The 27,903-nt window shown below is 38.4% G+C and overlaps 1 protein-coding gene across 2 annotated transcripts in view; it reads right to left on the bottom strand.

The window, feature by feature from the left end:
* Positions 1-1,066: 1,066 nt before the first annotated feature.
* cnot6l (CCR4-NOT transcription complex, subunit 6-like) overlaps positions 1,067-27,903 on the bottom strand; it is a 93,461-nt gene continuing 66,624 nt past the window's right edge. For both annotated transcript variants that reach the window (XM_043696480.1, XM_043696489.1), the window contains exons 8-12: positions 24,796-24,950; positions 19,758-19,906; positions 18,078-18,311; positions 17,468-17,670; positions 1,067-5,861 (exon numbers count right to left, since the gene is read on the bottom strand). In XM_043696480.1, the coding sequence (XP_043552415.1) occupies positions 5,649-5,861; positions 17,468-17,670; positions 18,078-18,311; positions 19,758-19,906; positions 24,796-24,950 (954 nt within the window). In that variant the 3' untranslated portion in view covers positions 1,067-5,648. The remainder of the gene's footprint in view (positions 5,862-17,467; positions 17,671-18,077; positions 18,312-19,757; positions 19,907-24,795; positions 24,951-27,903) is intronic.

Below are 27,903 nucleotides of genomic sequence, written 5' to 3'. Positions count from 1 at the left end.
TGTTACCCTCAACCATAGAGGAGATGCATCTTCAACTTACATGACAACCATCTGCAGACTTTTTAAAATGACAGATGTTGCAACAATTCACTATTCAGATTGCAAGCAATGGCCAAAACCGCATAACATGAAATTTTGAATGGGCATTCTCTACCTAAGCCCTGTGACATTTGCACTTGTGACATCTATCGACTTTCCAAAGTGCAGGAAACCAACCTGTAATGTTTTTCTCTCCTATGGTAGAAAAGTCCACCACTAGCCTTGGGGAAAGAGGGAAAAAGAAAAATAAATCAACATAGGTCAGAACCATGCAATATGAATATTATTAATCAGTCAAAGCATAAAACTTATGAGAGATAATGCCCCAGAAGAGTTTTTTTTTTTAAATGTCACCCCTGGGGTATTATATGTATGCCTTTATTTTATCTTTGATACAGTTAGAAATAAATCTGTTCTAATTCTGCAATAACTTTGTCCCAACACAGTAGCAAATGAAGTGGCAACAGCACAAAGGAAAATTTAGAGACTAAACAAACATCAAAACTTGATCGTTTTGGCTTTGGAACACCAGATAAAATAATGTCATTATTTGCATACCATAACATTTCTAAATTCATTCACAGACTGCCCAATAACAATTATCACTTAAATTTTCAAATTTAATTCCATGCTTTGTTCAGCTACTTCAGAGCGTAATTAAGAGTCAAATCACATTATTGCAAGTGCACAGAGAGCACATAATTTTACCTAAAAGGGCATTAGTAATGCAGATAGGTTTTCATGATGATGTAAGTAGTTGCCTGGTCATGATTACTGATACTGACATTTTACTCCAGATTTATTTACATGAATATAAATTCTACAGCTGTCAAGGAGAGATCTGAACTTGCGTTTCTAGATCACTGGTCCAGGTCTCTGGATTACTCACCCGATAAATTAATTATACTACATTACCCCCAAAAAGTGTGGAAATCAAATTAACTCATTAATTTTAAGAGAGGAGGCAGACAGAAACCTCGATGGTGTTCACTTCCCTTGTAGGTTTGACTCATTAAACACCAAAGAATAATTTTCAAATGACCATTTATTGCCTAGTCAAAGGAAAGAAAAAAAGAAACTACACAGGTGCAAGGGAACAAGCAGACATAATTTAGCCCCATACATTGAGAGCAGTACCCAAACTCCATATGGAAAAATACTCATCTTTTTAAATCTTTCACATAGTAGTACAAGTGAAGCATCTCTGCTGAGCTGTCACAAGTTCAGAGATAGATAGAGAGTACAGCTACTGGCTTAGTTGGTATATTTCCATTGTAGTTAAATAACTGGAGACAAAACATAAATCTAAAGCAGATTGGATAATGCAAAAATACTTCTGTAAATTAAGCACTTTCACTTTTGGACTGATTTTAATAAAGAATAGCTGGTGAAAATTCAAAAACTTCTTCATGCTTATTTAGTTCAAGTAAAATAGCACCCATCACATCAGTAAGAGGCAATTTACTTTTACTAAACCCTTACACTTTTACCCTTTGCAGAGTGTTCAGGAAGAAATAATCTATAGAAATAATAAAAAAGATTGTTGGGTGTTGGAAAGAAAGAAAGAAAAATAACATCCAACTGCTCAGACTTCAGGGAAATAAACATTATCCAGTGACCAATGGTTCTATACAGACACTGGTGATGCAACACAGTCCACTTTCATTTCCTATTAACCACCATGATAAATTTCTAATAGCAAAAACTATATATATATTTTTTTTAAAAAGGATGTTAAAAAAATAAAGGTGGTCAAATGCTGAAAATGTCTGATTCACGTTTTTAAAAAAAACTAAATCATTGCTACCACATTTACAAACTATAATCCTTTAATACAATACAGGCAAAGTTTTGCAGACAGAAGCACCATATGTCTCAAAAAGAATCATATCACTCATTTGTTTTTTGGTGTTGCACATAAATAACGCAACATCTAAAAATCCCCCAGTAATTTAACTAACATTTAACTACACAACACTCTAAAATCTCACTGTCCCTTCCCAATAACTATACCCAAAAGTATTTTTTTTTTAAAAAAACTTTATTGGAATTTAATGTCCAAAATCTTTTGTTTTTAAATCTATTTCCACTTTCCAAATTAGAGCCCAAATGCAGTGTAATAAAAACGTTAATAAGCATGCTTTCTCGCTGTCTGCAAGATAGAATTTCGTTAGCTAGAATTATTTCAACACCACCTCAAATCTTCTGCTACTGATATACAACATGCAAACACTCTGAACCAATTTGTCATCTACCATCAGAATTTATTCTTGGTCCAATACCATTTTTGTAGGGGTGTGCGTCTGCACGCGCATGTGTGGGTGGTTAGTGAGGAGGCGGTTCCAATCCACCAAAAAAAATCACAAACATTTTACTGGTTCATTTAGGTATTAACTAATCAGGTTTCTCTAGATCTAATCAAAAGTGCAACTTGTCACCAATTCTCAAAGTCTGATCCAATTTAAAAATGCCAGCAGTTACTTATAAATTGCCAAGAGTGTGTGGCTGGAAAGCCCACCACTTAATTAGGTCAATTCTGTAGCGCTTCTTTATTGAACTGTAAAAGTACATGTGTTAAAGGCCAATATCATGGTGTATTTTGATAGTGCTTTATGGTTTTAAATAAGCACTTTTTTTTTGGTTATCTGCAGCTTAGTGATTATCAGGCTGCCATATACAATTCATAGAAATATATAATTACTATTACAAAAACCTGTTTTTGTGACTGTCTTAAGTCATGAGACCCGTACTTCATTTTAAATGACATTATCAAATATGTACTGAGTGATATGAAACCTTGAAAGACTGGAATTCAGTAGCTTTTCAATCCATTGAGAGCTATTAAGTACATTTGATAAGGGAGTGAAGGGTACTGAACAAGAAAAAGAATCTCTCCACATCAAAATGCACAATACCCAAGAAGTGACAAAAACCTTTACGCATTTGCAGGCTTTGTCGCTAAAGGTAGTACACTCCTGCATTACACAAAAAAAAACAAAAGACAAGCCGTGCTGGGAATGAGACAGAAATAAAGCTTGTCTCAGAAATCATTGTGCCATATCTGACTTATGACGCAGTTTCCAATGTCCCACACTCCTTACACCAAAGTTAACACATTACAGAGCTTGTACAAAACTGTTTTTAAGTTGTTTTTTGTGATTTTTCTTACATAAAATCTCACAAATCTTAACAGATTTATTGTATAGAATTTTAAAAGTTGCCTGGAGAAGGCCTGTCAGGTTTTCTCTGCTTGCTTGGGCAGTGCAGCTGCTTGAGCAAATTGAATGAGGCACGTTGTTATGAAACGAGGGACAAAACATAACAGAAACGTACATGAATCTGACTGTGCTTTCTTTATTTTTTTTGCCTGAACAATTAAGATAAACACACACAACAAACGTACGATCATCTCCATTTCATTTTTTTTTCTTAAAATGTTCTTTCCCTCACTTAGCTATTTTTAAAGTACACAGTTGTTGAAACTCTGGAAAAATGCATACAGAAGCAAAGAAAACCTGATGAACATCCTCTTGCAACAGTGTCTCGATCCTTTTTATATTGAAAGCAGACAAAATTTGCAGCTATTAACAGTAAGCTTTCCCAAAAACGGTTTTCCTCTTCAATTATAAAAAACAAAGCGAAAAATCCAGTTATTGGGCTCCTTTGTAGTTCATATACAACCATTATAGGTAAATTTTAAATTCCATTTTATACAAACTGATCTGACAAAATATTGGGAGTGAAGTATGGTAAGTTAATATTGCTTGTAGTTATTAAAAGAAATGCATGAAGGAAGTGTTTTAACAAGCAAGGACTTCAAATATTTTTAAGGACATGAAATCTTGGAATTTAAAAAGTGTCTAAAAAAGTTCAAATTTTTACACCTGAAGTGATTTCAAAACAAAAGTTTGAAATTTAGTTGGTGCCTCCAGTTTCTTTCATTCTCATTGCTCCACACTTCATGTCCTTAAAGGTTGTGAGGTTGCAGAATTAAAGTGCTGATTTAAAGCTTCAGATTTCAAATAAACAAACAATCTTGAAGTCAAGAATCCAGTCAGATATCAAAAGGTGGTTATTGGTAAATTCTAAAACTAGACCTTGTCGACTTATGAACTTTATTTGATGTAATATTAGCATTATATATTAAACTTAAAAAAAAAGATTTTACACATCAGAAGATATGCTGTCTGGCAGATTTCAAAAAACTTTCAAAGTGGGTTCTTAAAATGCAGTAATTTTTTTAAATGGGTTTAGGATATAGTTGAGAGGGTTCATTAGACTTATAAATTATATACTGCATCAATGAAAACCCAATTTCTTTATAAAGTGCAGTAGATTGTTGGAGTATACAACATGAGAATTAACGACCATCAGATGGTGCTTATTTAGTACAGTAATCTTTTCGGTGCTTTACCTGACTTCATGCTTAAATTATTTATGCTACACCTCAATCACTGTTCACTGCATATTTAACTCATAGTAGAGTAGAAAATGTGATCTTGCCCAGTAGACCAACATTGAATTGTACCTTTGACTGGTTGATGACAAAGCAGCCATTGGCAGTTATGTCCACGAGCCTCCTTCTCCCCAAAAAGGAGCAAATTATTACCAGTTCAATTGGGAAGACAAACAATCAAAATGGTAGTTCTTTTCTTTTTACAAAAGGGCTTTATAAAGCAATAGGATAAATTTAAAATTCGACAGTTCATTTTCATTAGCTGTAATACACGCTCAAACAGTTTGGAAAATTTGAACCCTCTGTCTACCTCTCTCTTTCTCTCTATTCAGATCAATAAGCAACAGGTATCCTCTTTCATGAAACCAGTTATGAATCTCATTCTGAGCAAAACAGGTTAATGTCATCTCAAGTCACAGTCTTCTGGCCATCACCTCCACCTTTTGGTTTTAATTGTCTCTTGACTCCGGATCAGCCCAAGAAAGATTCCACTTAATTGTGACAGGGAGCCAGACAGGCAAGGCGAACTGTTGATCAGCCATCAAAAGTTGAAAAGAGAAGCACCAAAGAACTAAAGTGAAGTATGAAAAAACGTATGACTGAGACAGGCAAGGAAATCAAGGATAAACAAATAGAAAGGCATACATCAAAAATTCTCACACAAATCTGTGAAATGACTCTATGATTTCAGTCATGATTGATGAACAGATCTAAATAAAAGAGGGCAGGAGTAAAGCTCAGAACAAACATCTGAAGATGTTCTGTTTGTTGGTCTTTGGAGAAGTAGTAAATGGCACCATCTTGTAAAGCATGTAACTCCGTTGCTGCAATGCCAGATTATGTACATAATCCAACAGTAAAACCCAAACACTTGACACACAGTATTATAATACAATGCATTCAGTTGCAAGGAATGTCATCTCCAGTGTCTCCAAAGGTCTGAATAATAAACCTTTTCAAGTTTTTGTTTGTTCCAGCCTTAATGTTAATTGTGAAATAAACAATATACTTGAAACATACAGAATACATACATTTTTTGTTTAAAAAAAACAACAAATAAAGGTTTTACAGGCCATACTTCACTCCTTCATACTTTGACTTTACAACTGTACATGTCCATAAAAGTAGGCAGCGTTTCCAGGATAGGGATCCACTACCTCCTGCTGGGTAAATGTACACCATTCATCAATGGTGGCAAGGAAAGCTGAAGTTCAAGCTGTATTAACAGTGAGAAGTGGTCAGAGGGGATATGAGGATGTGGACATCCAGTGATAGAATTGTCCACAAGCCACTGAGGATCCAAAGGGCCAAGAACACCCAACACGTTCATCAGAGTCTTGGAATAAAAAATGTAGTCGATAACACCCTGGGAAACAAAACAAAGGGATACCACATTAATAGATCAACAAAACAAGAACATACTACTTGAAACCAACACACTCTAAGTTTCATGGCAGCACACACACTGAGGGTCTACACACTGATTGTCGCATTGACACTTCACGTCAGTGACTTCCGGTTCTTGAAGTCGCAGCCATGGATGGACCTCAGAAGTCCACACAGAAAGAAATACTGAGAACGATGCTTCTGGAAATCTGAAATTAAGACACAAAGTGCTAGAAATGCTCAGCAGGTCAGGGGGCATTTGTGAAGAGAAAAAAAAAGTTAATGTTTCAGTTAATGATCCTACTAAAAGTAGGCTGTTGTTTCCATCATCCTAAGCAAGAATATTATGAAATAAAAGGTAACAGCTGAAGCATTGAGAACATGGCTTTTTGAAAAAAGCCAGGAAATAAGGTTCTTGAGGTCACAGATCATTCCTTCAGACTTTACTTGTGCATGCGCCTCATAAAACCTGAATATTACTAGCCTTTTACATTTTTATTTCAGCAAAGCACTTACTAATGTGAACATGTACCCAATTACCTTGAATGAGTTTATGTTAGCACAGTAAAAAAATGGTTGCCATTGTATTACATAATGCAGTCAAAAACTGAAAGGTCGCACAAAGAAATAGGAAGACAAAAGAGAGCAGGTTGAAAATCTCACTCCCAACTAACTACTAGTGCATATCCAAGAGTAGCCCAAGTTGACATGGCTTCTGGATTTGCATGCTATTCTCGAGATGAAAGGTGTGCAAATGCTCTTATATATTTTAGAATTTGGAGCTCAAACTAATAGCAAGTGGGTTGTGGTCCATTTATAGGAAAGGTTAAAATAACTTCAGGTCTTTCTAGAGTCATAATTATAAACCAGTATAAATCAAAATTGCAGGTGACTGGCACCACATTGAGTGATAATTTGAGCTTGTTTGTATTGAGAGTTTTATACTGTGTGACAGAGGCGGAGGGAGAATGGGAAAGGGAAAAAAAAAATACTAAAATGGCTTCCCAGTTTAGAAGAAATTTTCTTCTTTGCTTAGGGAAAACCAACAGATTGGAAAGTTTTTTTCCCCCCCAGTTCACAGAAGAAGACGATGCTAGTATGAGATACACATCAACTTGGAGAAATTAATTAATTCAGAACAGTTAGGAAGTAAGTTATCAGAGTTTAAATGGTTTTAGTTTGAAAATTCAAGGCCAAAAATGTTTGGTTAGAAACTCGAAGGGGTATTTTAAGCGAAGAAATTTCATCCTCAATTGTGCGAATAATCAAGGAAGCAGATATTAAGCTATCAAGAATAAAAATTAGTAGCATTGCGCACATTCATTTTATTTACAGATTCATAAATTTAACACCATTGTCTATGATCTCTGAAGCCAGATTTGTCCAGTAGTGACATCAGCTCGGATCATAACGCTACTTGAAGGTTATATTTTAAGAGCATGGACCTGAGGACAAAGCAGAGACAGATTACAAAGTTGCCACTTTGCCTGAAACACAGACCCCAGAATGGAAGTCCCACCCATTGAGGGCTGCCAGCCAGAGACCAATGTTATTGAAAGGTAGTGCTACCAGATGATATGACACTCACGAGAAGCCCAAATCACCAGTGGTGCCCAGGCAAGTGGAGGTGGGCTAGGATATATGAAGGGAGTTAAAAGTTACGTCAGGTCAGGATCCTGACAGTATTCCACATGCTTTGGGGTTTTACCAAGCAGGTTGAAAGTATACAGGGAACTAGCCAAGAGCTTTAGACAAGGTGCTCAATTTTTTAAAAAAAGAGTTACAAAAGATGAGGAGTGGATCAGCTCCTCACTTTTTTTTTAAAACTTCCCTTTCAGTCAGTCACAGCAATTATATTTAAAACACACAGCTATCAAAACTTCAAAGTACTTTAGATAACTAAATATAAACGAAGAAGCTTTCCCTCAATGAAAAGAATTCAACTACTTATTTTAAAAAAAAAGTTAAAAATCACAACACCAGGTTATAGTACAACAGGTTTAGTTGGAAGCACTAGCTTTCGGAATGCTGCTTCTTCATCAGGTGGTTGTGGAGAATATGATTGTAAGATACAGAATTTATAGTAAACGTTTAGTGTGATGTAACCGAAATTATATATTGAAAAAGACCTGGATTGTTTGTTAAGTCTCTCATCTTTTAGAATGACCATGTTGGTTTCAGTTCTTTCATATGTAAATCGCACAACTTTTTTTAAAAGTTACATTCTGCGTTGAACTTTTAACAATTGGTGTCATGTCAGCCCAGATAATGTATTGAAGGTGTTAGCTTCCAGCGTGAGGCTGTGTCAAAATGGTCAGACTGATTCTGATCTAAAAAACAGATTTACAGAATCTTATATGGATTCATGCAATTTTTGAGCAAAGTAAAATATAATTCTGCAAGTTGAAACTCACCCCTCAAACTTGTGTGTGCATATAGGGTTGTGAGTGCGACAGTGTGCGTGTGCATGCGGGGGGGGGGGGGGGTGGAGAAGGTTATGAGTACTTGTGAGAGACCGTGTATATGTGTCAGTGTGAGCGTTATGGAGTACAGGTCTGTGAGAGGGTGTGTGTGGGAGTATATGTGTGAGCATATGAGAGGGACTGCATGCAGTGTGTGTCTGTGTGTATAGTGCAATGTATGTAGTGCGACATGAACCCAAGGTCCCGGTTGAAGCCATCCCCATGGGTACTGAACTCCAAATCATCACTATAAAAAAAAAGGATATTGAACACATTCAAAAACAGCTTAGGGAAAGGAGGTGTCAATACAGATAAGGTCATGGCAGTAGCTGGTTAAAGTTCTTAAAGCTTTGGACTTTACTAAAATCAGCTTTGATTGTTTAGCTTTGCTGTGGCAAAGTTTGTAGATCTTAAGCAGTGAACAATTGTTGTTTCAAACTGCTTTGTCACTAGGCATTTCTTTGGAGGTACAGCAAGTGCCCATGAGAGACAGAGACAGTGTCTTCCAGTTCTTACTTACAAAATCATTTGCATTTATACAAAGCAGATATACCCCAGCAAGTACACCCGAAGTTTCATTATCCTTCCCATGTGTGGAGCATGGCACAGCACTCTAAGTGCTACACCGCAGTAGAACGCCATTCAGCCCACTGTGTCTGCACTAGCTCTTCAAATGAGCATCATTACTTGCAACAGCTCATGGACACCTCCTTCTATTGTCACCTCGACCATGATCTCTTCTCCCATCACCAAACCATTATCTCCCAGACCATCCACAACCTCATCACCTCAGGGGATCTCCCATCCACAGCCTCCAACCTCAGTCCGGGAACCTTGCACCGCATGATTCTACCTCGTACGCAAAATACACAAACCCGATTGCCCCAGTCGGCCCATTGTCTCTGCCTGCTCCTACCTCCTTGTACCCTGACACCGTCCTGTCCCCCTTGGTCCATGAACTCTCCATATACATTTGGGACACCATCCATACCCTCCACAAGTTTTGTTTCTCCGGCCCCCAATGCTTTATCTTCACCATGGACACCCAATCCCTGTATACATCCATTTACCACGGCAAAGACATCTGTCGCCGACCCAACCAGTATCCCTCCACCAATACACTCATGCAATTGACGGAACTGGTCCTCGCCCACAACATCATCTCCTTCGAATCCTTCCACTTCCTCCAGACAAAAAGGATAGCCATGGGCCCCAGCTATGCCTGCCTCTTCGTCAGGTACATGGAACAGTCCAGCTTCCACAGTTACACTGACACCATTACTCAGCTTTTCCTCCACTGCATTAATGACTGTATCAGAGCCACCTCATCCTCCACGAGGAGATTAAACAGTTCATTAACTTCATGAGCACCTTCCAATCTGACCATCTCAGACACCTCCCTCCCCTCTCCGTCTCAATCTCCCACGAACAACTCAACACTGATATCTACTTCAAACCACCAAATCCCACAGCTACCTGGACTAGACCTCCTCCATTCCCCACTCCTATAACACTATCAGTTATTCCTAATTCCTCCACCTCCACTGTACCTGCTCCCAGGAGGAGCAATTCCACTCCAGGACATCCCAGATGACCTCCTATTTCAAATACCACAATTTCCCCTCCCACGAGATCAACAATGCCCTCCAGCACGTCTTCTCCATTTCCCACACCTCCGTCTTTGAACCCCCCACCACTCCCCAGTCCTCAATTTCCACTTCATTAATCTCAGGATACAATTTACCCAACACCATTTCCACCACCTCCAATCAGACCCTACCACCAGAGATATACATTTCCCTCCCCACCCCTATTAGCATTCTGCAGAGACCACTCCCTATGTGACACGCTTGTTAAGTTTACACCCCCACCAATCCACCCTCCACCTTCCCTTCTGCCTACACCTCCTCCTTCGCCTCCATCTATAGCCCCAAAAGGATCCTTCCATATTTGGCTGAGATTTTCTGCACGCCCAAACACCTCACCCACTGTGTCTGTTGCTCTTTATATGGTCTCCTCTACGTTGGGGAGGCAGGATGCCAACTTGTGGAACGTTTCAGGGAACACCTCTGGGACATATGCATCAAACAATCACTTCAACTTCCCGTCCTACTCCGTCAAAGACATGCAAGTCCTGGGCCTCCTCCACTGCCAAATCCACACCATCCAACACCTGGAGGAAGAACACCTCTTCTTCTGCCTTAGGACCCTCCAACCACAAACATCAACGTCGGTTTCATGAGTTTCCTCATTGACCCTTCCCCCATCTCATCCCAGACCCACCCCTGCAAGTCAGCACAGTTCAAGAGGGCGGTGCTGTCTGCCCATCTTCCTTCCTACTTAACTGCTCCACCCTCCCCTCCGACCTATCACCACCATCCCTACCTCCATCTACCTATTGCCTTCTGAGCTATCTTCCCTCAGCCTCAATCCCACCTTCTTATTTACGTCTCAATACCCCCTCCAAACACCCACATCAGTGAGGAAGGGTTAATGCCCAAAACGTTGATTCTCCTACTCCTCAGATGCTGCCTGGACCTGTGTTTTTCCAGGGCCACATTTTGACTTTGATCTCCTGTATGTACAGTCCTCACTTTCCCCATCATTATTTCCTGTCTTTCCCCTATAACATTATACATTACTATTCAAATAATGATTCAATGTCCTCTTGAATGGCTACATTTCCAAGCAGCGTATTCTGTATCCCAGCTGCTCGTATGTAAATGTTTTCTTCTCAGCTCACATTTGTTTTTCCAAATCTGTGCTCTCGGATTTTTGATACTTTACAAGGTGAAATCATTTCTCCCTGTATATGTCAAGACGCTGTAAACTTCTACTAGATCTCTTCTTTGTGTTCTTACCTCCAAGGAGAACTGTCCCCATTTCTTCAATCTATCATCTCAGAAACCATTCTAGTTTTAAAAAAATGCTTTCAATCTTTAAATCTAATTGGGCTCTATTCCTTTTCACATTGTATCCCTGGTAAAATCTAAATTATTCATTATTTAAATGAAACGTTAGCCTTAACCACCAGAAGTAGTGACTTTTAATGTTGTCAAATTCACTCAGGTAAGTGCACTAAAAATCAAGCCCCACTATTCCTGGGATTATCATAATTGTGAAAATTTGATTAAATCACCAAATTGCTCAATTCTACCTAATTGTCTAAAGTTGAGAATATGCACTTCAGATACTTTCCATCGTCAGGAAAATAACTTCACTGTAAATCAAACTTTTTTGACTAATGGGAAAAAGGAGACAAATTTAGCTACTAATCGATAACATGTACTCTACCCCTTTCTTAAAAATCCAATTAACATAAGAACAGATGCAAAGTAACAGGATAAGACAGGTACTATGGGTAGGGAACGAAAAGAATGTTAGAGGAGTACATTTCCAGTGCAAGACTAATCACAGTGGATGAGTTATTTTCTTTTGACTCCTGATTTTTTGCTAGTAACAAAAGGCTGTGAACACCATCAATAGTCAATCTTTTGTTCACAAGTTCAGGAGTCACCCTTTCATTGTCTCAAAAGGTGATTTTTTTTTCCCCCTGCCTTTTGGAGAGACAGAATGTTTTCTCTTTGTAGGGCAATGTTTCTGTTGCATGGCTCACACAAAGATGTAGACACCTGCCCAGGAAGCAATCAGTTGCTGTTACCATGGTGAGCCCTGAGGCCACAACAATTGATCCTGAAATAACAAATCAAGACTCCTGGGCAAAATTGCTTTAAGTACAATACAGGTGGTACTATTCTGTCTAGAACTTTCCTGCACTGGTTAAATAAGGCAAAATTATAGATAACTTAATGCGGTCAAGTAACTTGCTTCAAAAATTGCAAACATCTTCTTACACCGTTACCCTGGTTTTTCCCATTTTAGCCTTTCTGCTCTCCTTCCCCATATTATACTCACGCTGTTTTCTTCTCCAACTCATACATGATTTCATGTTACTAGTGAGACTAAATTCCTAACATTGCTACCTTGCATCCAAAATGATGACCCTGCAGCACATCAGGTTCACTGGGAATGGGCGAGCTTCACATTTTACACTTTTGCTTTGATCACACAGCATTGCCCTTTGATAAGAAGGGCACTGCTTGGCACTGGCCACATGGGCGTTTTTCTTCCTGGTGGTGGAAACTGAATAAAGATTTGTTCACCTTGTGTCTTTCACTGTGTCTCACATCTGCACACACACAACATGGGTGCTGGGGAAAAAATAAGCACTACCGTAGTTAGGTGGTATTGTGGGGGTAATAGAAAGAGAAAAAACAGGAGTGTCAGGGGATCCAAAAAAATTTTGAAAATACACTTTTTGTGATGGTTAAAGAGTAATCCATGAAAGGCTAGTCTGCCTCAAATGTCACTGTTATTATCCTTATTTCAAGGATGGCATCAACCCAGGGTCTTCATGAAACCAAACAGATCTTTGGGCGCATGAAGAAGGGCGTCCTAAGTAGTTAATGGAAACCAGAATGTAAGATTTGCCTTCTTTTCAGTTGCTTTCCTAGCTTATCATTAAGGTGCTTGAACTGTTATCACCCTATGGTAATCACCTGGCTTCATGGACAAGTTTTGATTTCCTTTTGTTTACTATAAAAGGTCAGACATTGAACATATTCACAACAGGCTGCCAATGTATCTTTAACAAAGATAGTCTTTCTTCTATATAATAAACACATACAGGAACTACTGGAATTATTTCTTTAAAACATTTGAAAGATTTATCCCAGCAATACCCTTACAGATACTGAAACATCAGTGAAGAGTCACTACAACTCCACACAAGCATCTTGCATTGAAGTTCCTTAAAACAAGCTAATTCAATTCACCATTTCTTAACGTGGGATTGCCAAAACTCCTGCATTTCACAGCCTTTTTGAATGTTTGTTTCCACACCTCTGCAGTTTTCTGCTCCTTAAGCTTTCTTTTCACCAACTCGGGTTCTCAGGATTTCTTCCCAGCTTTGACTGCTTTGAGACCACTGACAACATCACATCTGCTAGTATTTGCTTCTTCCCCTGTAGGAACCTGCATCTTGATCCCCCTCTCTCTCTCTACTGCTGCCAACCTTCCCTCCCCCCAACACTGACCCTAACCCCAAACCTCTAGTCACAAAACTGAATCAGCAAACATCTCCCAAGATAGATTGCTGGCCATTTAGCTGAGATTACATGACTTCTTGCAAATATTATTTTGGATTCAATGTTCAAAATGACTGACCTTTCAAAGAAGAAATAAGTCAGACCTTCACAAGACGGAAAGACATCCATTTTGTCTCCAGGTTAGAACTCAAATTAACAAATAACAAAGTTACCAATCTTTTTACAAGGATTCAAAGAATGATGCAGCTTAAATCAATAAGTTATGCCAATTTGAATGATTGGTAGCAAGCTCCTCCCCATCATTAATGTTGATGTTGCCATACTTTAAGGAGGCGGAGGAGTTTTCAGTGAATCAGAGGTGCAGTTTTCATCTTCCATGAATGCTGGCCATTTGCGAGTGAGAAGTTCCTGATGAAGGGTTTATGCCCAAAATGTCGATTCTCCTGCTTCTGATGCTGCCTGACCTGCTGTGCTTTTCCAGCAACACACTCTCGACGCTGATCTCCAGCATCTGCAGTCCTCACTTTCTCCCATTTGCAAATGAGAATACAGGATCCACTGAAAACAATGCTCTTTGGCTATCTCGTCTCATTACCCAGTCCATTGCAGTTGGTTGTGCAGGAATGATGCTGGAATGTGAAGCTGGCTACAAGCAGGACAATAGCACTTGTTCAACATTCCTTTCATTGAATCTGTTAGTGATGGCAGAGACACAACTGATGAAATGTCTCAATACTCTTAGATGTGTCACTGATATACACAGACCAGGTCTCATTGCAGTAGAGTGTGCTGACGACTGATCTGTACATGGCTTGGAGAGGGTGGACGCTAGGAAATGGTTTCCGTTAGGCGAGGAGACTAGGACCCGTGGACACAGCCTTAAAATTAGAGGGGGTAAATTCAGAACAGAAATGCAGAGACATTTCTTCAGCTAGAGAGTGGTGGGCCTGTGGAATTCATTGCCACAGAGTGCAGTGGAGGCTGGGACGCTAAATGTCTTCAAGACAGAAATTGATAAATTCTTGATGTCAGAAGGAATTGAGGGCTACGGGGAGAATGCGGGTAAATGGAGTTGAAATGCTCATCAGCCATGATTGAATGGCGGAGTGGACTCGATGGGCCGAATGGCCTTACTTCCGTTCCTATGTCTTATGGTCTTATGTACACTTCTTTTGATCTGCTGGGGGTCTTTGTTATCAAAGACTCAGCATAATCACTTGCAGGAAATTATTTATCCTTCTTCTTGGCCTTATGGGTTGTAGTGCCTTGGTAGATCAATCAATTCAACAATTTGTCTGGCCACATCAATCAACACTTAAATGTTACATGCAGACAGTGACTTAATCAGAGAGGTGGTGATGTGCTTCGACCTAGAATGACTCCATGTGGTTTTGTATTTGTCCTCCTATCAGAAGATGGTGCAGCTTACCATTAGGCCATACTAAGCACATCGGTCAACCAGAAAATGCTATTTGCGTTGGCTTATCTCATCCAGTTTTTCCCGCCAAAGGCCCACGCCAGACAGACATCACAATTGTGGTACACTCTGGCATTAAAGACCCCCAGAATGAAGATCCATTCTTCTGTTGGGATAGTGGTGGAGACTTTAAAAAGTCAAAAAAAGAGAACTTCTTAACACCTTCAAGAGAGTCAAAGTTTAGGATATAGCTACTGATAACATTATAACTGATTATGGTTACTACTGGTGCAAGTGTCACAAGTGTGATTTTCATTTTTACAACAGAGCTGTGGCAATGCAAAGTCCTAATCTAGTTAACAATACCAACTTCATGATTATGCAGATTACTGTCAAAGTCTTGCCTTTCCAAGTGGATCCCCCAACTTGTTCCTTAAACTGTTGTCTGAAGTCCCAACAGGCATGACTCATTTAAGGCAATGATGTCAATTTCACAAAACAAAAAATTGTCCATAATGCCCACACACCATGCACCACACCAACATTTACTGCCCATCCCCAACTGCCTTCGAGAAACTAGTGGTAAGCTACTTTCTTGAACTATTCAGATGAAACAAATCACTCGACATTATTCATAAGTGTTCTGACACAGGGGGAAAAAAAAAGTGTTTACTGAGTCATTCCGGGTTATTATTTTCAGCTTTAGTGCCTGTTCCCAAGTTACTGTAGCCATTGATCATGCAGTGACAATCACATTACAGATGTGGTCAGGTGGCCAGCAAGAGAAGTGGCTACAAAATTGGTTATGGGCTACAATCAAATGAGCTGGGGATTTGGATCAAGCTAGCTTAACCTCTTACTGAAATGAAAACTGTAGCCAGGACTTGTTGGAACTTGTCCTGTAAGCTGTGACTTGCAGTTTCCTTTGTTGATCAAATAAGGGAGGTGTCATAGCAGTCTGCTAGACATATTGGCATGACTATTACCTTATATGGAGCATGGTATATGGCTGTTTATGACTTGGCATAAACATTTGGGAGTGGTTTACCAGTGAACTCCATTGGCTGTGATTGAACATGGTGATCAGGTTTGGTCAAATCATTGGCTGAATGCCAGAGAAGTTTCTGGAAGAACACACTTTGGGATAAAAGTTACAAGCACAAAGGATTTTGCAGGAGTGACCACTCAAGGTCCACGTTGGTGAACCTCTTATTTCGTGATTGATATATTTATTGTTACAGCATCAGTGCTTCCCAAGTGTGTTTTGTTGAAAACCCAATAGCTGCTTCAATAGACCTGGCTTGATGCCAAGCAATCTCAAGTAAAACCACAGCATGAGTCCTCAACCACACGACAGAACGTGACAAAGTACAAAATTATGTGACTTAAGCAAGAATATGTACCATGTGATAAGACACTGCATAAGAAAAATTGCAAAATAAGAAGTACATTTCAAACTTGGTTTTAAAAACTGGGTTGTCAGCATGTTAAGATTTTGTGTTAACTCAGTTAACACAAACATATGAACATAAAGCAGCATTCTAATAATATTTTAGATTTGATGCAACATCTCTGATATGGCACATATTTAACAGTAAAACTTTCATTTTCACCAATGAACCTCTTCAAATTGAGCCATTATAATGTTGGGATAAGCAAAAGACAGGAACTTATAGGAAAGTAGAGAAGGATGGCAATCATTCCACCAACATGCTTACTGTTGACTTAATGCCTGGAGTAAGGCTCTTTGTCAGAATTGGGAAAAAAGAATTGAAGAAAACTTAATATTAGTTAAAAACAAAATATTGGACTGAAACTTGGTGAATCTTTCAGCATGATAATTTTGGGTACTAAAAGGAGGTAATGGAAATAGCTCATGTTGGCTGTCAGCTTCCAGAACTCTTCAGATTCTGGAAAACACCTGATAGATTGAGGATGGCAAATGCAACATATTATAAAAAGGATGGAGAGAGAAAACAGGAAATTACAGACTGCTTAGACTATTATCAGGAGGAAGGAAAATGCCAGAGTATATTGCAAAGGACAACTGGGCAGTTACAGTATTTTCCAAGTCAAAACAGACAATGAAAGGGAAATTATGGTTGGCAAATCTACTTAAGTTATTTTGAGGATATAGTGGTTAGAACAGGTGAAGACAACAGACCAGTGGATATGTAGTATTTGGATTTTCAGAACACTTCAGATAAAGTTCTACGTAGGAGATTAGTGTGCCCTAAAGTGAAAATATTGAGACATACAAGACCATTAAAAGGCAGCTCCAGACCATAAATGTTCTTAAAAAACAGAGAAATTGAGATCTGAAACAGTGAATTAATGAGTACAAAACACACCTCCCTGTATTGTTAAACAAGCTAGATATAAAACTGTTCAGAAACACCTTTTTGAGCCAATTTTTCTCCCAAAGCGCATGTGCTGTTTGTCTTAGTGAACGTAGAATTTAAGTTTAAGCACTTCAACACTCATCAGAAAAGGCATGAAAATAGAACAGTTATATAATCCTTATACCTCACAATTAACTGTGAAAAATATCAGCATTATCTACAAAAGGATTCCACAAGCAGTGCAGCATACTACTTACTTTAAAGTCAAAAGTGTAATTTGTGTAAGGCATCAAGTTGTTTTCATAAGCACTCTTGAGTTGGAAATCATGAGTAATTCTACCATCAGAAGTTCCATTCTTCCCGTTACAACTGAAGTTCATCAAACACTCATTGTATCTCAGCTCCTTGAAGTCTTTGTGATTCTGTGCAACACCCCCAGTGCTTAAGTATTCCACAACACCTACATAACAAACAGAGATAAATGCAGTTGATAGACTGAACATACTAGTAATTTCAATTTACAATTCGCTTGCAATAACCATGTTAGATCTTATGTATACATACACAATTTAATATCAGCTGTATAAAATAATAAAAATATTGTTGAATCTAATTATATTGTACAAAACAGAATCTATTCCCTGCAATGCCATTTTGATTAGTGTTATTTGTCCTAAAGCTACTCTTTCTAACAAAACGTTACTCATATGTACAAAACAGATCTGAACTTAAGGGCAAGAATTTCAATTATGAGGAACAAAGAGTTGACTTTACTCAAAACCCCAAAAAAAGTTTACAGATTTTCTTTCCAAATTCATTAGCACAACAAAGATAGGAGTCATAGTAAATCGTCCTTGATGGTCTTACCGGAATCTGGCAGTGAATTGAGATCTGCGCAGAGCACCAATGGGATGCAGTTCGGATCTGCAGAAGGGCAGTTTGGCCTAAGAGAAGCAGCTGACTTCTCTAGAATGGTTTTGAGTTCAGAGATAATCATCATGGTTTGGATTAGTTTCACATCAGAATACTCAGGGTCCCAGTGCATGTGTGCATTAGCCACTAAAATGAGCTGCTTTTCTGTACCGTGAAGTGTCTTCACACCTAAAATGGATGATACTTTTAGGGCATCAAGACTACTTAAAGAACAAGCAAATCTGCACTGATATAGCATCTTTAACAAGAAAAGGGAAACCCAGAGCACTTTGCTACGATACAGCAGTGATTTTCAAGATAACTTTTTTTGCCAGTAAAGACAATAGTCAAACTGTATGCAGAAATTAATTAAATGATCTAATCATTTGTTTAATTGTGATCGGAGAGTTCAATGTTGGTTTGAACACCAGAACAACACTCAAAATACAGGCACTGATTTTTTTTTTTAAAAACAACACACCTGAGAAGTCAAATTGGGGCCCCGAGTTCAATATTCTGAAGTTTGGTATCTTTAACAGCATATACTAAAGAAGTTCTATACAGAAGCAGTAGTCTTGATTACGTGCTTGAATTTAGAGATTCTAGAATCTAGAATCACCCCCGATAGCTCCTGAACAAAGTCACCATAGAAAAAGGACCAAAGATAATGTTTGTAAAATTGGCTGGAAATTATGCAAAAGATCTCCTTATAAAGTTCTTTTAACCAACAACCTCAGACAGAGCACAATCTCTTCCAGTTCACACAGACACCAGCTTGGCATCAGAAGTTCCTACCCAGCAGTGTAATGACAAATGGTCCATTTTACAAACTGATTAGCTCCCTTTAGGATAATCTATTAACAGAAGACATGGCTAATTTGTCCAGCATACATTAATAAAAGGATTTCTGAATTATGAAGAATGAAAAGCACATTTGCAAAGACAAAAGCACTCCATGGCATTTGCCCCTCTTCCCAAGTACAAGATTTAGAAACACTGATTACTTTGAAAAATGTCCATATACTTGTGTTTTGAGGGTAAAAGAAAAAGTGAATGACTGGATTCTTAGGATAACCCTACTTTTTATTTATTTGGAATGGGTCAGTCATTCTCAAGTACCTGAAATGCAACTTAAGTTATATAGGTGTTGAACATTTGCAAAATATTAAAGAATAAAAATGAATAGAATCAAAAATTGTTTCACATACATTATTCTTTGAGCACATTGATCATATGAGTGTTAATACAACATTAACCACCATCAGGCAATAGCATATAAGGTTACTTTGTTTCATCTTAACAGATTTCCTGAAAGTAGCACTAAGAGGCCAACAATCCACTGTTTTATTTAAAAGGAAATGGAGAAAGGATTGGAGGAGATGAAAAGAAGAAATGCTTTCTATATTAAGCATACACAAGTTTAAATGAAAGCTCTTGTGCAAGTTGGAAAACAATAATAAAATCAAAGTTATTAATTATAGCAAAAGCATTTTACTTTTCCCATTAAGAACGTCAACCAAACATCTAAATTATCCCCTGATCTGTTGCTGGTCAAATCTTCACATACACTAGTTTTACCTAAATAAGTCAATTATCTGGGTTTCAATTGCAATGTTAAGAGTATAAAGCAAGTACCTCCAAAAAGATCCTTGTGGACCTCTAAAAGCACTGCGACCCCAATATTATCTTTTGTCATCACCCGATTTAACATAGCTTCAGAGCCTTCCGAATTGGCCATTGCTAACTGGTTGAATTCCACTGTGTGTTTCTGCACCAATGCAAATCTGAGTGAGAAAGGGGAGAAAAATCAAGAAAGAAATAGAAGACTGAAAACCTTTTAAAAATCAACATAGAAAAGGGTTATAACAAATCACAGCAAATTCAGAACTTCAGGTTTCACAAATTCAAGCAGTATTGTAAACGTACAGTCACAAGGATAAGACTTCAATAAGGCTACTCACCATCACCACCTCAAAATCAACCAAAAATGAACAATCAATCAGTCTCAACATCACCCACATGCAGACAACGACTGTTCTTCAAAATGCCATCACTCAATGTCAATGCACTAAATATAGCAGACATTATTCTTGCCTGTTTGATCTCAATTCTTTAGCAGACAGCGATACAATAAGTAGTGACTATATCTGCAACTATATCCTTCATTCCAACTCATGGCAAAAGAGTGATAGGATTCACAGATAATAAGATATATTTGTCACTAATGAGCCTACCGTTCTTGGCTCATCTCATTTAGAGTCCACATGGGAACAAAACCAACTCTGACTATATAAAAGTTAAAGGACCAGAAACCAAAGTGAAAGTTCTGACAGGGAGAAATATAACTATCGAAAACACGCTATGTTGTCCGACAGTATTACTCATGTTCAAAATAAAGTATACGAGAAACTAGCCACATCTTTTAAATATACAAATGCCATCTATTTCTATGTCACGGAAAAAGAATGGAACAAAGTAAGTTGGCACGTAAAGTAGGGGAGGGAGTAGGTGGATTTTTTTTTGGGGAAGGGGCTACAGTGAAGATCGAGGAAGGAGTTAGAATAGATTTTAATTCTCCCAGCTTTCCTGGATAATATTCAGACAAATGCATTGTTACCCTGGGGTATCTTGTACGAGTCAGTGAGTAAGGAGTCGAGGGGTCCATATGCATCTTTTAGAATACTATCCAATGTTTCTCTTCCAACAGGAAGATCTAGTCCTATGTAAATATTTAAAGGAGTGCCCTCAAGTGGCAGATTGAAATTACATGTAAAACGTAAACATCCGATACGTTTGCACTCATTTCTTTACTAAGTATGTACCTTGTCTCTTTCCCCTCTACAAAGGCCTGATAGGAATACCCAGAGTAGAGGTAGTTTATAGCATGCGAAAAACTTACAGGTGGCCAGAGATTATGGTGAAGTAAATAGCAGAAAAAAAAGTGTTGTTATGGATTAAGAATATGGGAGAACCATTTTCTTCCTATCCATGACCTTTGCACAAAATATAAATATGTATTTCTTCTCAAATAAATGGTACCCGAATACCTATATAGTGTTTCTTAACATTATAAAAAAAGGTTAAATATTAAAAATAAATTTATATGAAAAACTTAAAGCTTAGACTCATTGTTTCAGTGGTTTTCAAACTTTGTCTCATGTGGAAGCATAACCAATATCCTGGGGTTACCATTAACCAGAAACTAAACTGGACTAGCCAGACAAATACTGCATTACAGGACAGAGGCTAGGAACCCTTAAGCAAGTCCTTCACCTCCTGACTTCCCCAAATAGGATGCCCACTACCTACAAAAGATACAAGTCAAGGAGTGTTATGGAATACTCCCCACTCGCCTCAAACTTAACACCCTCCAGGACAAAGAAGTCTGCTTCAGTAGTACAAACATTCATTCCTTCCACCATTAACACACAGCAGCAGGAGCACAGCCCATCAAGAAGATTCACCACAGAAATTCATCAAGACTTCGTAGTTAGCTCCTTTCACATCCAGAAAATCCCAGCAGATACATGGGAACACCATTCACCTGCAAGTTCCATTTCTAGCCACACGCTATCCTGACTTGGAAATAGATCACAATTCCTTCACGGTCACTGGGTCAAAGGTCTGGAACTCCCTCTGAAACATCTCTATGGGTTTACCTATACAAAACAAACTGCAACGATTCAAGAGCACAGCTCATCACTACATGCGAGGGCAAGAGATACTCAACTGGACAGCAAAATTCACACCCTAACTAAAATACATAGTTACAGGTAATTCTAGTGAATTTTAAAATCTCTTAAGACCTTGACCTCCTTTGGACTCCACATTCCATCTCTGCCAGGTTAGCAGAACACCTATAGCTTGTACTTGCAGCTAAATCCACCCTGAATAAATACACACATTCTAGCATACAAAAACACAAATAGGACCAGACAGCACAGGTCAACTAAAAATAAATCATTTCTAAACTTTAAGACTACTAAAGCTTCAATTTTGAAATTCAGTAGAGAATGGATTCACAATGCAATTTGATGTCCATGAAAATAATTTCAATTTACATGAACAGTAAGATAGATGGAGTAAATTCAAGGCTGGAATTTCCTCCATATTGGTACCCAGAGACAGAGACAGAGACAATCTGGACAATTTTTAAAAATTAATTTTAAAAAAGCCAAGAACATTTAGTATTAGTGAGTTACCCATGCATACACACAAAAATTTTTGACTTGTTACAGTTTGGTTAATTAGCCCATTGAATCTGTAGCCATAGTAATATTCCATCCATACATCAAGGATCCTGATTTCTAGTAATTCGCTTCAAACGACAACAACAGGATTGTTTTTATTTCTTGCTGTGCTTGCCAATTTTCTCATGATTTATTGCCACGTTTTAGATCTGTTCTACAATTTTATACTCAAGAGACCTGTAATATACTTAACTTTTTTGAAAGAGTCAAGATGCCTCACAAGGAACCTAAAAGTTTTCTGATAGCAGATTCCTGAATATTCATGGCTCAATGAATAAGAATGATGGATAACTAAGCTAAATTTCCAATTTTCATACTCAAATAAGGCCAGCGCTTGATTTTTGCTAATTTACATTCTGAGGCATCCAAAAAAAAGTGTAACTGAAAGTGGGCATAAGGCTCACAGGAATGGGAATATGTTCAAATCTAACTTTACGCACGCACCAGGTTCCCCTGTTGAGGGCCTTTCCGGCTCTGCCGCAAATGAAACTCAAGCATCCCAAGCATTGTTCCGATCCTTTCGGATTTAGAGAGAAATCAGAAACCTAGTTTCTTGAGCAAGGTTCAAGGGACCTGGGCTTGATTCAAGCCTTGGGTCACTTTGTGCATTCTCCCTATGTCTGCAGGAGCTTGTGCCAGATGTTCCAATTTCCTCCCACAGTCCAAAGATATGCAAGTTAGGTGGATTAGCCATACTAAATGTTGGGTTATGGGGATAACTATCACTATCTCCAAATATTTAAGAGTTCCTTCAAATTGCAGATTACAATTACTATGTGTGAAACATGAGCACCTGACAAGCTTTTGCAAAGGATATGAAAAAGGTAAAACTGTCAGAAGCTATTAAAATTATTATAACCATGCACTTGGATAAGTTCAAGGCAGAGTCAAAATGGTTTTATAAAAAGGGAAATCATGTTTAACTAATGTATTGTATTCTTTGAATGCATAATTTATGCTGTAAATGAAAGGAAAACCAGTGAGGTACTATAATGAAATTGCCAGAAGGCATCTGATAAGATGCCACATCAAAGATTATTGCAGAAAATAAAGGCTTATGGTATGGGGTAACATATTGATCTGTGACCAACAGAAAGCAGAGAAAAGCAATCTTTTTCAGGTTGGCAGGATATCACAGGTGGCACTGCACAGGGGTCTGGTGTTGCGACCTCAACACTTCATAATTTATGTAAGTGATTTATATGAAAGGACAGAAGTATGGTAGCTAAATCTGCTCATGACCAAAAAAGGTAGATAACAAAGGGAGTTGAGAAGAGGACATCAGAAGCCTATGAAGGGGTATAGATAAGTTAAGTGAGTGGACAACAAATCTGACAAATGCAGTGTGATGTGTATAAAGTGAAATTGCCCATCTTAACTAAAAAAAAACTTATTTAAATAGTGAGTCGTTGCACTGCTCGGAGATGCAGAGAGATCTAGGCATCTCAGTGCATGAATCACAGACGGTAGCATGCAGTTATAGCAAATAATTAGGAAAGCTAATATAATATGTTGTTTTATTGTGAAAGAATTGAACACAAGGGTAGGGAAGATATGTTTCTGTAATACATAGCATTGGGGAGACTGAATGAGCAGTACTGTATGCATCACTGGTCACTGTACTTAACAATGTTAAAGTTTTGAAAGCAATTTGGAGAAGGTTTACTGGACTAATACCTGGAATGAGTGGATTGCTTTGAGGAAAGACTAGCCCTGTATTCTTTGGAGTTGCGAAGAGTCAGGTCAATTAATTGAAACATAAAAGAATCTGGAGAACACTGGACTGGGTGGATACGGAAAGGACATTTCCTTTTGTGGGAGAATCTAGAAATAGGGATCGCAGTTTAAGATTGAGATGAGGAAACCTTTGCCCTCTCAGGATGGTCGAGGGCCTTTGCCATTTTCTATCTCAAAAGGCAGTGGATGTAGAATCTTAAAATTATTTTTAACACAGAGACAGATAAGATTCTTGATTACCATGCTGGTAATCATGGGTACACAGAAATGTAGAGTTTAGGTTAAAATTAGATCAGCTGTGATATTACTGAATGGTAGGGCAGGCTCGAAGAGCCACGTGGCCTACTCTTGTTCAGAGGATCAAATAGTTAGAAAAAGCAATTTCTTCAGCACTTTAGATAAACACCAAAATCTTTGACATGAACACAAATTTTGTAGCTTTTCATCCATTCTTGTATTTAAATTACTTTCTATGCCTGAACTGTAAATTCATGAAGTTTCAAGTTCTGAAGTAGCTATGTTTTGTTGATAGTGAAAGCCAAAACACAAAAATGATTAGTGCAATTAATAAACCTATATCAATGTCCAAATAAAATTTACAAGGATTAGAAATTTAACAGACTCAAAACAACAATCAACGGTGCATGACCAGGACATAAGCAGTACATTAACTGGTCTACACGTACTTCTCAGTTTTGAAGAATATTGCACATCCATCAACATGCTTTCTTTCTTGCTCTGACATCAATTTGGCACGAGATTTTGGACAGAAGAACCCGTCATATCCACGTTGCTTCAACTCCGGCAAAAAAAGGTTAAAATATTGCTCAGTTTCTACTTCCTATTAAAGAAAACAGAAGTTTAAATTTAGAACTTCCATCAAAACGCAAAAAAGCAGGATTGGGCAAAAATGTGAAGGCAAAGGTGATCATTTTCAAATGTAGTTCCTGTCATTCAGTACAAATGTCACAAAAAAAAAGGCTTGTAAACTTGGATCCAAAACAAAGTTTTCTACTTACAACCCTTTATTTAGATTTAGTGCCATGTCTCAGAATCAACTAAATCATGCTTTACTTTGAAAAATGAAGAATTCTACCACATTATTATGGTCACACTTCAAGAAACCATGCACCACTGGATTGTCAATTATTCCTTTTCCATTACATAATATGATTCTAGGATGGACTGTGCTCAAGGTAGTCCAAACACTGATTCAGAAAGCCACCTTGAATGTATTCCAGAAACTCATCTGCTATGGTCTTGCTACTAATTTGATTTACTCATTCCATATGCAGATTAAAATCAACCATAATAATTACTGTTGTAAACTTATTGCTAGTTTCTCCAATTTCCTATTTAGCACCTTCACCAGTGTTAGTACTATATTCAAGTGTTTATAAACATCCCGCACCATAGCTTGCTGTTCGTTGGTATTTCTAAGCTCTACCCATGCAGGTTCTACTTCGTCAGAGCAAATATCCTTCATCACGATTATGTTTACTCTTTTGGCAGCAATGCCTTGATTGGTTCCTGGTCAAATGGCTACAGCTTTGCATGTGGACTGATCAGGAGAAGCTTTTTAGCCTGGAAAGAGGAAGCACCTAAATTTCTGTCCCACACATAGAGATTTAACATAAAATCTCCTAGTAGTGGTTCTTACTCATTGCTTTCTTGTAAATTGCTCTCTGCAAATTCCCATTTTGAAAGTAAAAATGGGTAGGGAGGGGTCCTCAAGGCCCTGAAAAAGGGAATATCCTCAACCGGTCAGTGAAAAACTGAGATCAGTCTGACAAGAACCTTGTACCATTAGCAAAAATTAGAAGAAAGGACATCAATAATACTTCTGTCTCGTCTTGTCTCAGTGTGTTCTGCTTATTTATGTGCAGAAATTTTAAAATGGGGTACAGTTTGAGTTAATAGTTAACAATTAAGATTTCTAGGGTGTAAGTTTGCTCGCTGAGCTGTAGGTTTGATATCCAGAAGTTTCATTACCTGACTCGGTAACATCATCAGTGGCGACCTCCAAGTGAAGCGAAGCTGTTGTCTCCTGCTTTCTATTTATACGTTTGTCCTGGATGGGGTTCCTGGGGTTTGGGGTGACGTCATTTCCTGTTCGTTTTCGGAGGGGTTGAGAGATAGTATCTAGATCTATGTGTTTGTTTATGGCGTTGTGGTTGGAGTGCCAGGCCTCTAAGAATTCTCTGGATTGTCTTTGCTTAGCCTGTCCCAGGATAGATGTGTTCCGACCTCTCGGAATCCTAGTAGGACACAAACCCACCAACACTAAAGACATGCCAGAGAATTCCTAGAGGCCTGGCACTCCAACCACAACGCCATAAACAAACACATAGATAGATTGAGATACTATCAACCCCTCCGAAAACGAACAGGAAATGACTTCACCACAAACCCCAGGAACCCCATCCAGGACAAACACAAATAGAAAGCAGGAGACAACAGCTTTGCTTCACTTGGAGGTCGCCACTGATGTTACCTAGCCAGGTATTGAAATGTCTGGATATCAAACCTACAGCTCAGCGAGCAAACCGACACCCTAAACCTCAACCTGAGCTACAAACCTTCACAAACCTTGCAATTAAGATTTCTTTACTGCCATTTCTTAAAAACAAATAAAGTTTGATTATAATAAATCTTTATTTCCTTGTTAATGTGATATGTACATATTCTTCTAACCTGAACTGGACAGTTAAGTAGAATTGGGGAATTTCATGCTTTATTGAAATTTTCATTCTGGAGCTTACTTTCTAATGAACTACCTTGGAGTTGTAACACTATCATTTGACAGAAAGATTAACTTAGCAGGATGTTCCAGGTCTTCTGCCTAATTTGTTTATTTGACCAAACAACAAATAACAAGCCAATACTGTCCTGGCGGAAATCTAGATGTGACAATCCTAAATTGAGAGGCTAACAAATCACTTGAGCTCCTACTTGAGCATCTTAAAAATAATACTTAGTCAAATTAACAAGGATTATGAATGTTTAGGACCCATCATCCTGCTGATCTCTACTTTTAAGTTACATAACTAGTCTCTACCAACAGACACTCTTGTGACAGATGTCGATTCAAATCCAATCTGGTTAATTGGTCAAATCAGAACTGAACATTTTCATACTTCGTACTATTTTAGTAAAACGCCCATCCTGGTTATATTTACAAAAGTGCGCTAAGCAGGAACAAAGATATTATAGAATTCGAGGCCTAATTCGAGTCATAGAGATGTACAGCATGGAAACAGACCCTTCGGTCCAACCTGTCCACACCGATCAGATATTCCAACCCAATCTAGTCCCACCTGCCAGCACCCGGCCCATATCCCTCCAAACCCTTCCTATTCACATATTCATCCAAATGCCTCTTAAATTTCGCAATTGTACCAGCCGCCTCCATTTCCTCTGGCAGCTCATTTCATACACGTACCACCCTCTGCATGAAAAAGTTGCCACTTGGGTCTCTTTTATATCTTTCCCCTCTCATCCCAAACATATGCCCTCTAGTTCTGGACTCCCGACCCCAGGGAAAAGACTTTGCCTATTTATCCTATCTATGCTCCTCAAATTTTGTAAACCTCTATAAAGATCACCCGTCAGCCTCCGACGCTCCAGGGAAAACAGCCCCGGCCTGTTCAGCCTGTCCCTGTACCTCAAATCCTCCAACCCTGGCAACATCCTTGTAAATCTTTTCTGAACCATTTCAAGTTTCACAACATCTTTCCGATAGGAAGGAGACCAGAATTGCACACAATATTCCAAGTGGCCTAACCAATGTCCTG

The sequence above is a fragment of the Chiloscyllium plagiosum genome, chromosome 1 (genome assembly GCF_004010195.1).
Source record: "Chiloscyllium plagiosum isolate BGI_BamShark_2017 chromosome 1, ASM401019v2, whole genome shotgun sequence".
In the NCBI taxonomy this organism is placed as follows: domain Eukaryota; kingdom Metazoa; phylum Chordata; class Chondrichthyes; order Orectolobiformes; family Hemiscylliidae; genus Chiloscyllium; species Chiloscyllium plagiosum.
This window is presented reverse-complemented; position numbering and strand designations above follow the sequence as displayed.